The sequence below is a fragment of the Cupressus sempervirens genome, chromosome 3, assembly GCF_028749045.1.
Source record: "Cupressus sempervirens isolate cs-2001-9-10 chromosome 3, ASM2874904v1, whole genome shotgun sequence".
NCBI classification, from domain to species: domain Eukaryota; kingdom Viridiplantae; phylum Streptophyta; class Pinopsida; order Cupressales; family Cupressaceae; genus Cupressus; species Cupressus sempervirens.
In genome coordinates this window covers 44,093,296-44,103,713 of record NC_143120.1, presented here as the reverse complement: position 1 = coordinate 44,103,713, position 10,418 = coordinate 44,093,296, and the positions used below count along the sequence as shown (strand labels likewise).

The 10,418-nt window shown below is 32.1% G+C and overlaps 1 protein-coding gene across 1 annotated transcript; it reads right to left on the bottom strand.

Moving 5' to 3' along the window:
- Positions 1-1,978: 1,978 nt before the first annotated feature.
- LOC149564714 (uncharacterized) lies at positions 1,979-2,917 on the bottom strand. The gene is made up of 2 exons (XM_089816916.1): positions 2,251-2,917; positions 1,979-2,131 (listed from the first exon to the last, which is right to left on the bottom strand). Exons 1-2 carry the CDS (start codon positions 2,647-2,649, stop codon positions 2,120-2,122), a joined length of 411 nt encoding a protein of 136 aa, XP_089673042.1. The 5' UTR covers positions 2,650-2,917; the 3' UTR covers positions 1,979-2,119.
- Positions 2,918-10,418: the final 7,501 nt, after the last annotated feature.

Below are 10,418 nucleotides of genomic sequence, written 5' to 3'. Positions count from 1 at the left end.
TTTTGAGGTCCTTTAAAAATGGGTGAATGCTTTAAAACTTATTAATGCCCTTCATTGCATGAAATAGAGGAGGTTTGATTTTCTATTTGAATGGTTTATGGAAGAGCTATTTCAGTAGCATTTCTCTTTCCTTTGATAAAATGCTCGATCAAATTTTTGGGCTGCCATTAACCAATGTCATACCTTACGAAAAACAACATTTAACAATCTTGGAAACCCACATTGACAACATGTCAAAAGTAGTTATTGGTTAGTTCAATTTAGAAACTAATATCATTAGGAGAGAACCTATAATTCATAAGAAGATAATGTACAAACAAAGAGAGCAATCATACAAATATACAAACACATGCGGTATAAGAAAAATACAAAAGTTACAAACACATGCAATGACATAATAGAAATCATTTTGATTCAAATGAAACATAAAGAATGGTATTGAAAATGGAATGTATTTTTTTCATAATTACTTAAAATATAATTTTAAAGAATATAATCAGAAAATTTAAAGTTGGGAAATTTTTGATATACTGAAAATGTTTCTGGCATATGGACAATATTTTGTCAAATATTAAAATCCATGGAGCAAAGCTCCCACAAATGGCCTATCTGCTAAAAAATTGAACATTTTTCAACAAGAACAATGCATGCATCATATTAATGCAATTCTATCAAATTGCAACAATAGTATTTAAAAAATCTATCACCTCAGCTGCTGCAATTCCTTTCAAGCTAAAATGAATAATTAAATAAAATGATCCTTAAATTGTTAAGCAGATTTTATAGAAATAGTGAGAAAATTAGAAACTTATTCACAAGAAAGAAAATTTAGAAACTTTCTAATATTTAGTTTTTAACTACATGAAAAGAAAGTTAAATTTGTAATAAAAATATTTGTAGATATCCAAAAATCATAGCACATAATTGGAAATCATAGTTTTTCAAATTCTAGAAACCAATTAGCTTAAATATAAGATATATAACAAAATAGATTAAAAGAAAGGAAAATTTTGAAAAGGCACTCCATTCCAATAAAAAGTGAATTTATTTTTTTAAATAAAAAATTGATTACAATTTTTTGTTGGTTATTTCCCTATAATTAATGTATATTTGAACATTTTAGTGCCATTTGGCACCAGATTACTCCAATATTCTTTAATTCCAACAAGATCGCCAACTCCAAGTAAAAATTATCATCAAGCTCTGTTTGTGTTGGTAGTATGCAATTCCTATGTGAACTCTTCAACCGTTAAAAAGGCAAACATTTAATGACAATCTGGCCTTCAAACTTTTAACATATTTATGGTAACTGCAGGTTTTTTACCGATTCTTCCCGTTGAACTGATAGTTCAGAAACTAAACTATACAATTACATATTCAAATTCAAGAGGTTAACTCGAAGTTGTAATAAATGATCAAGGATTCCATCTTATCGGCAATCTTTTAACTTGGGATCTCTTCAGAAAGCCAAGCTGGACTCGTATAAATTTTAGAAAGAAGAGTTATACAACAACACATTCTATTAAAAGGTTATATTAAAATTATATTTGTCCAATAATGGATTCTATCAACAGGCTGTTGAGAGAGCCAATTTCAGAGCCCACATAAAGCTCAGAGAGTAGTTGTACGATTGCAGATTCCATTCAAATGATTACAGCCAGACATCAAGTAATATCAAATGATAATTTCTATTTACAAGATTATTCAAGATTTAACAATAGCATAGGCATCTAAACTTTCATGTAATTAAAAAATTCTGTTCATGAGAGCCAAATCCAGACGCATATAAAGTTAAGAGTAAATAGTATATTTTATTCAAAAGATTAGATCTAGACCCATATAAGAATCATCACTTGAAAGAACCTTAAAAACTACTATTCATAAATAAATAATAGTAATAATTTTTATTAAAAAAAAATACCATTTGGCGAACATAATAGGTTTTTCTTTAAGCCCCTCAATCACATAGATCTGGGCATACTCAGAATGTCTTGTAAACAGTTTATTGATATGAAATGGAGCAGCAAAGACTATTACAAAGAGAACTTTTAACATATCTGATGCTATGATCACTGCTTCATCACTTTATTATATGCTTATATGCTTTTTGAGACTAATCTCAAAGCTTTCCCTGTAAATCAAAATGAAATAAGCATTAGAGCCCGTGGAGAACATACCTAAAAACAAAAGATGGCCAAACATCAAAACTGTTTTTTTTTTTCCTTTTAAAGATTGATAAGTTGGGTTTACCTCACAGCTAAAGGCAGCAGGAGATTTATTCTTGCATTTGGCAACAATCCCAAGCCCTGCCTCCACAAATGCATAGAAATTACCTTCCTTTCCAAAGATCTTTTTCACATTGGTACACATATAAGCCTCAGACTCCTCATTCCCAAGCTTTTTGAAAAATCTGCAACAAGTTTTTGGAACATAGTCTTCATTGTCTGTGTCATATCCTGCTTCTGCAAGCTCTTCCATATAACTTACACAGTCTTTCAGAGAACTTCCTTCTGCTATGGTGGGAGGGGAATCAGAGGTTGTAAACCTAGCAAGCTCATCATTTTGTGAAGGTTGGTATTCAACATCCTTGCAATATGCTGTGGATGCCATGATCAGGAGCATGAAGAATATAACACAGACCATCTTCATCTTGAAATGTTGAGCTTGTGTGTTCTTCACAGGATGATCCAATATGAAAATGTGAGCAAATGGGGTGGTGGGGATTAGTTTATATATAGGTTGGGTTTTGAGATTAAGTGAATTCTTGGGTGAAATCAGTCAGTTCTTGCATAGAAATTAGTATGACTGTTTCAAGTTTCAAGAAATTGCTTGCACCTTGGGCACTCTATATTCTCAACTGGATTATATCTCAATCCACAATAAGTGTCGAGATCTTTCATGGTAAGCATAGATCTTACAAGATCAAACAGTATTGATGGAATGGGATATGAATCTCTAATCTTAGAAACTTCGGAACTTTAATAAATGCTCATCACTATTAATTAGTGTCGCCTTTTATTAATTGATCAAGGCGGATTTTTAATTTAATTTTTTTACAATAAGGCTGGCTTTTCTTTAATTCTTCAAAATTAGAATATTATCGTGTTTGTTTTCAAGTCTTCAAAGTATGTTTTGAAATTTAAGAGAGGGAGATGAATGGGTGAATAGAGTCTTGTAGAATAGATAAGAAGAGGAGAAGATAGAGGTAGATCCAGTGATAGAGTGAGAAAGAGGATATAGGGAGGTATAAGGAGAGACAATTATTTAAATAAATATAATGGGATATAGAGTGAGAGATAGAGAGAAAGATATAGAGATCTATAGAAGAATAGGGAGATATAGATATGTAAGATGGTGAGATAGAATGATAGATAGGTAATGGTATAAGGAGCTATAGAGAGGGGAGAGGGAGAGCTATTAAAAAAAATTGAAATAATTGGATATACACAAATAGTGTTGGAGAGAATAAGATAAATATGGGAAAATAGAGGAAGATAGAAATATGTTAGATCAGGGTAAACTTTAAGAAAGCTACCTCTCAAAAAAGATATAAAATATTGGTGAATCTTTCATTATTTTGAAAAAATAAAATTATTTCTGTTGGCAAATCTCTTAATTTTTTATTCTAAATATGATTAAAATTAGCTATTTTTTTGTGTCATAATTTTTTGTATAATATATTGATGAATCTCAATAATAATAGGAAGTTCATTAATCACCATGAAATATTACAAATCAAAATTGAACATTTTTTAATCTCGTGGAATATTATGAGAATAGTTACTTATACTTTAAATCAATAGTGAAAACTAAATATTGGTGATATATCCCTAAAGTAACTAATAATTATAATAATTATTGGTCAATTCAATTTAATTTCTCCAATAATATATTATATTTAGGTGACTCAATTCTAATCATGTAACGAATATTGTGGTGAATATTTGAGTTTAAAATTTTCAATGAAATAAATTATTGAGCGATTTTAAATATTCTAGAACTAAAATTTATAAAACTATGGTGATTTAGGTTGTATCAAATCTTAAATTATTAGCCAAATTAATAGTCAAAAAAATTAAAATTATTATTAGTTTGGTAATTGACATGTATGTTTAACCATGGTGTGTGTGTGTGTGTGTGTGTGTGTGTGTGTGTGTGTGAGAGAGAGAGAGAGAGAGAGAGAGAGAGAGAGAGAGATTAACCATTGTCGGAAAATAATGACTTCTAATGTGTACTAATATATTTTAATGTTTCCTAAAGGGTTTTAATGGTCCCTAATCAATCATAAAACCTTGGGACCCATTATGACCCCTTAGAACCAATTCATACCCATTACGTACATTAGGACCCCTTATAACACATTAATCACCATATGATACACTTTAGGGTTCTAATGTGTGCTAATCAACCCTAATTTCCCATAAGTATATTTAGTGGTTCTAAGCACCCTTAGGATTCATGACAACTTCCTCGGACATGTTATAACCCATTATGACATGTTAGGACTCCTTAGGATTCATGACAGCTTCCTAGGACATGTTATAACCCATTATGACATGTTAGGACTCCTCAGAGCATATTAAACATTGTAGGAAAAACTTTTAGGGTTGTATGTGTCCTAATGGTTCCTAATGTGTCCCAAGGGATCATTAAAGAACACCAAGGACCTATTAGGTCTCATTAGGAATCATTAAGTCCCAATAGGACACATTAAGGTCCATTAGGTCTCACTAGCAGACATTAGTGTTAAAATATATAGTCCACCAATATAACTGAGAGGAGGGGGGAGTGAATCAGTTATCCAACTAATATCACAATTATCAACCTTATTGAACTTTAACCATATGAACAATATAATTAGAAACCACAACAAGATAGTCATACACAATAACACCAAATATGTTAATTAGTGAAACCCTTGATCAGAGGGAAAACCCTGGTGGGGATGGTACCCACAAGATGTGTACTAATATAAATATCCATTGTTAGAGGATGTACCATGTTCAGAGTCAATAACAACATTCATTACATATCAGTGCCTATTATGAGACATTGAATCTATGTTAGGAGATTCCAACCATGTTAGGAGTTGTGCCAACCCTGTTAGGAGTTGTGGAAGATAGTTGGACCCACTGCGCAAATAGCTTCAAGGGAAAGATCAATAAACTCACTGTCCAAATGATCTCTATATTATTCCTTGTAGAATAATAAAAAATAATAGTATTGCTCCTTCCTCTTCCTGTCCTATCAACCGAACTTTTGTTCCTTCTGATCTTGTAAACAGATCCCAAATCTCACATCCAACAATCCCTTGGATTTCTTACTCACATTCAATAAACACTCTGCTCCTTTTCGCACTTCACATACACTTCAATCTTTCTTGTACAATACAAACAAGGAGAACATCTTTCCTTTATATCATATCTTCAAAAAAAATTATTGTCGGTCTTGAGGTTTTCTCAATTAATTATAATAAGATAATTAATTAATTTACAATTACAATAGCACTATCAGCTCACAATCTATAAAAATTCTCACACGTGCAACACTAGGACTTGTGCATTCACTAGCATCATCATCATACTATCATAAGTCACTGGCTAACTACACATCAATAGATTATATCACTTCCAAAGGATATAATGCAAACATCATAAACCACTTCTCGGGTACTCTATCTTCCTATTGCTCTCTATAAATCAAATACAAATTATGTATGTCTTTGACTTACATGTTCCACATTGAACCTTCACATCAGGACACTGTACCAAACATGTCTATGAACGTGCATCACTAGACAATCAAAACATTGTCCATACAACTAAGATCGATGTCTGCTACACTGTTAGTCTTCACATAATTACTGCTATGTTGACATCAATGACAAACATAGTCATGAATGCAACATGTCAATACTTTCAAATGCTTAGGATATACCCCCAAAAGAATATGATCAACATTCATGATAACAATCTCCCCCTTTGGCATTGATGGCAACATAGATGAAAATTATCGAATTTTCAAGAACACAAAATAGTACTTTGTTGTTGCTGTTGTTGTTCTCATCTTTTAAAATCCTCTTCATCAATCAAATCTAAAATCCTCTAGAACATTGCTTTGTTATTCTTCTTCTTTAGGATCGACAACAGTTGTTCACACTAAACAACTCACATGAATACATTAGGATTCCTTATGCTATATATCTCCCCCATAGAGATATGTGTACTTCTTCTTTACATGAATCTTTCTAAATCTCCCTAGTAAAGTAGAGATTTCCATGCACTCTTCTCCCCATACATACTTACAATATGTTTTTCATGCATATTTTCCCCCATTGAAATATATGAAAAAGGCCTCATTATGTCAATTTACTACTCCAAGTCTTCAACCAACTCAAGTGCCCAAATACATTGTTCAAAACCAAATACCAAGAGCCCTTAATGACTCAACTCATCATAGATACTCCCCCATATAGGAAGCATCATCATTTAGTCCAATCTAACAATAGTGCTTTGTACCACTAGACTGATGCAATCTCTGCATCATCTACTCAAAAGTAGGAAGGGGCATAACCCCAAGCATAACTCTCAATTAATCTAATGTATCTTTAGGTAAGGGCTTCATAAATATATTTGTAATTTTTTCTTTAGTATTCACATACTCCAATCTAATCTCTTTTTAGGCTACCTTCTCTCTCAATACATGATACTTAATAGATATATGCTTAGTCTTAGAATGTAATACAGGATTCTTAGACATACTTACAGTACTTGTGTTATCACAATATATGATAACAAGTTCTGTAAATTCAATTCCAATATCCTTCAGCATATGCTTCATCCACATAACTTGATTACATTTATTTGTTGCTACTACATACTTTGCTTCTACTATACTTTGTGAGATACAGTCATTTTTCTTGCTCAGCCAAGAAACCAATCTTTCTCCAAGAAAAAATGCTCCACCATTGGTGTTTTTTCTATCATCCATAATGCCTACCCAATTCGCATCAGTATATGCCCATAGAGTGAAATCACTAAATCTGTCATACCATATTCCATAATCAAATGTTTCTAAACCAAGTATTTGAATATCCTCTTTACTATTGCATAATAATACTCTTTAGGATCAACTTGAAATATAGCTATAATCCCAACTACATTTATTATATTTTTTCTAGTCTAATTCAAATACTGCAAACCTCCAATCATGGATACATACTTCTTCTACTCAATTGTAGGTGTCTCGTCTTTGCTAGATAACTTGTGACCAATTATCATAGGTGTACCAATAGGCTTACAACTTTTCGATCCAAATCTCTTCAACAAGTCTTTCAAGTAATTAGCTTTTGAAATGAAAATACCATCACTATTTTGTACAATCTACAATCTTAGGAAAAACTTCATTTCTCCTATCATACTCATTTCAAACTCATTCTTCATTTCTTTAGCAAACTTATCACTTGCTTCATCATTTCCTCCAAATATGATATCATCAATAGATATTACTATTATCAACAAATCATCATCAATTTCTTTCAAATACAAGTTACTATATGTCATACCTTTAGCAAATCTAAGTTTTATCAAATCGCTATCCAACCTTGCATACCAAGTTATAAGTGCTTGCTTCAGTCCATATAGAGCTTTCTTTAGTTTGCATACCATATCTTTTTCTTCTATCAAAGGAAATATTGTGACGTGGAGCATAATCAAATTTGGAGGTTTGTTGAGCACGGTTTCTCCCTAGATTATTCTAGCCCTAATTTTGTAAGTGGCAAAAATTTGTATAAAATGGCTTAGGGTTAGGGATTTCATAATGTAATGGTGATATTGTAGCTCCTTGTGGTGGTATTGATCTATAAGGGATTGCATATTGTGATTACTGGATAATAATAATATCGAACTTATTGTCGATGGATGTAGCCCAAGGATTGGGTGAACCATGTTAAATATTGGTATCTTGTGGTGTCTTCTGTGTGATCTATTATTTTCTGATATTGGTTATATTTGCATGTATCTATTACTTATGTCTGAGTTTAATCCTAACAAGTGGTATCAGAGCCAGAAGTTTGTTGTTTTTTTTTTTGCCAAACTATCATTTTATTAAAAAAAAATGGTTATCCTCTACAAGAAGGTCTCACAATTAAGTGGGAGCAATGGAAGACAAGGGTAAGCTGAAGGTTGAGAATTTTAATGGGAAGAACTTTCAATTATGGAAATGCAAATGGAGGACTATCTTTATCAGAAGGATTTATGGAAGTCATTGGAAGGAAAACAAAGAAACAAGGAACTATGACAGATAAGAACTGAGAGATTTTAGACGAAAAGGCACTTGGAATCATTTGATTATGTTTGGCACCATCAATGACATTTAACATTACAATAGTGAAGACAACAGAAGAGTTGATGTAAATCCTAGTGAAACTATATAAAAAGCCCTCTATTTCAAACAAGGTATTTCTCATGAAGCATTTATTTAATATGAAGATGTCAAAAGGTGGATCTGTTGCAGATCATTTAAATGAGTTTAATATTGTTACTAGTCAGTTATCTTCTGTGAATGTCAATTTTGATGAAGAAATTAGGGCTCTCTTGATTTTGTGTTCTTTCTTGAAAAGATGGAATGACTTGGTAATGGTTGTGAGTAATTATATTTTTGGATCTAATACCCTAAAATTTGATGATGTGATTGGTGTTATTCTGAGTGAGGAAACTCGTAGGAAAACCTCAGGTGGATCTACATTAGGAAGTGCTTTGAATGCACAAAGAAGAGACAAAATGATTGAGAAAGGAAGTAATTCTAGAAATCGTGGAAAATCAAGAGTAAAGTCAAAGGCGAAGAGGTCTCAATCTAGAGGACCAAGAGATTGTTGGTATTGTGGGGAACTAGGGCATAAGAAGAAAGATTGATAGACTTGAAAGAACAATGAAGGAGACAAACCAAAAGGGAACAAGGAGGAAAATGTGGTAAGTAACAAATCCGAAGAGGATGTTTTTCTTCTTTTTTTATAAAGTGTTGATAATTCATGAGTTTTAGATTCTAGTGCTTCATTTCATGCTACACCCCATAGAGGCTATTTTATTGATTATGTCCAAGGGGATTTTGGGCTTGTTTATTTGGGGGATAATGAACCTTGTCAGATTGTTGGAAAGGGAAAAGTTATGATTAAGTTGCAGAATGGGAATCATTGGCTACTACATGAGGTAAATCATGTTCCAAGGTTGAGTAGAAATTTAGTTTCAGCATGGCAATTCAGTGATGAGGGTTGTGTAGTTACTTTTAATGATAAAAATTGAAAGGTTTCAAAAAGGTTTCCTTGCAGTGGAAAAAAGGTGTGAAAGTAGGCACCTTATATCTTTGTACAAGTCACATTGTTCCTTTTACTTTGATTGTTTCAAAGAAAAATGAATGTTTTGAAATAGTTGTTGTAGTTGAGCAAGGAGAACAAACAAATGTTGTAGATTCTGACACAATGCTATGGCACCACAGACTTGGGCACATGAATGAGAAAGGTATGAAATTACTTCATTGAAAGAAAGTTTTACCAAGTCTCAAATGTGTTAATATAGATTTCTATGAAAGTTGTGTGTATGGAAAACAAAAGAGAGTGAATTTTGTGAAAAGTGGGAAGGAAAAAAAAAATGAGAAATTAGAGCTTGTGCATATAGATGTATGGGGACTAGCTCCAGTATCTTCCCTTGGTGGCTCTCATTATTATGTTAAATTTATTGTTGATGTAACTAATAAAGTATGGGTTTATTTTCTTAGACAAAAATCTGTTGTATTTCAAACTTTTAAGAAATAGAAATGCTTGGTTGAAAATGAGATTGGTAAGAAATTAAAATATCTCAAATCTGATAATGGTGGTGAGTATTCCATTCATGAATTTGAAGATTATTGCTCCACTAATGGAATTCATAGACAAAAAATTGTTTGAAGGACTCCATAAGAAAATGGAGTGGTTGAACACATGAATAGGACTATAATGGAGCATGCAAGGAGCATGAGGTTGCATGCAAAGTTAACCTTAAACATGTGAACAAATGCTATCAATACTGGTGTATATTTGATTAATAGAGGCATCTACCCCTCTGGGTTGTGGTATTCCAGTGGAAGCATGGACTGGTAAGAAGGTGAGTTATTCTTTTCTCAAAACCTTTGTTTGTGAAGCATTTGCACATATAGATTCTGAAAATAGAACCAATCTAGAAGCTAAGTCAAAGAAATGTGTATTTTTTGGATATGTCATTGATGAATTCAGTTATAGCCTTTGGGATTTTGAAAGTTGTAAAATTATAAGAAGTAAGGATGTCATATTTGATGAGAAAGTGTTGTACAAAGATTTTTTGTAACAACATGAGAAGAAAGAAAATGATTATGTAGTGATGGATGATACTCCAAAAGATGATGTTCTA

What these genes read in the sequence shown, in the direction of transcription:
- LOC149564714 (XM_089816916.1), bottom strand. Translation starts at nt 2,649, where the DNA reads ATGAAGATGGTCTGTGTTATATTCTTCATGCTCCTGATCATGGCATCC.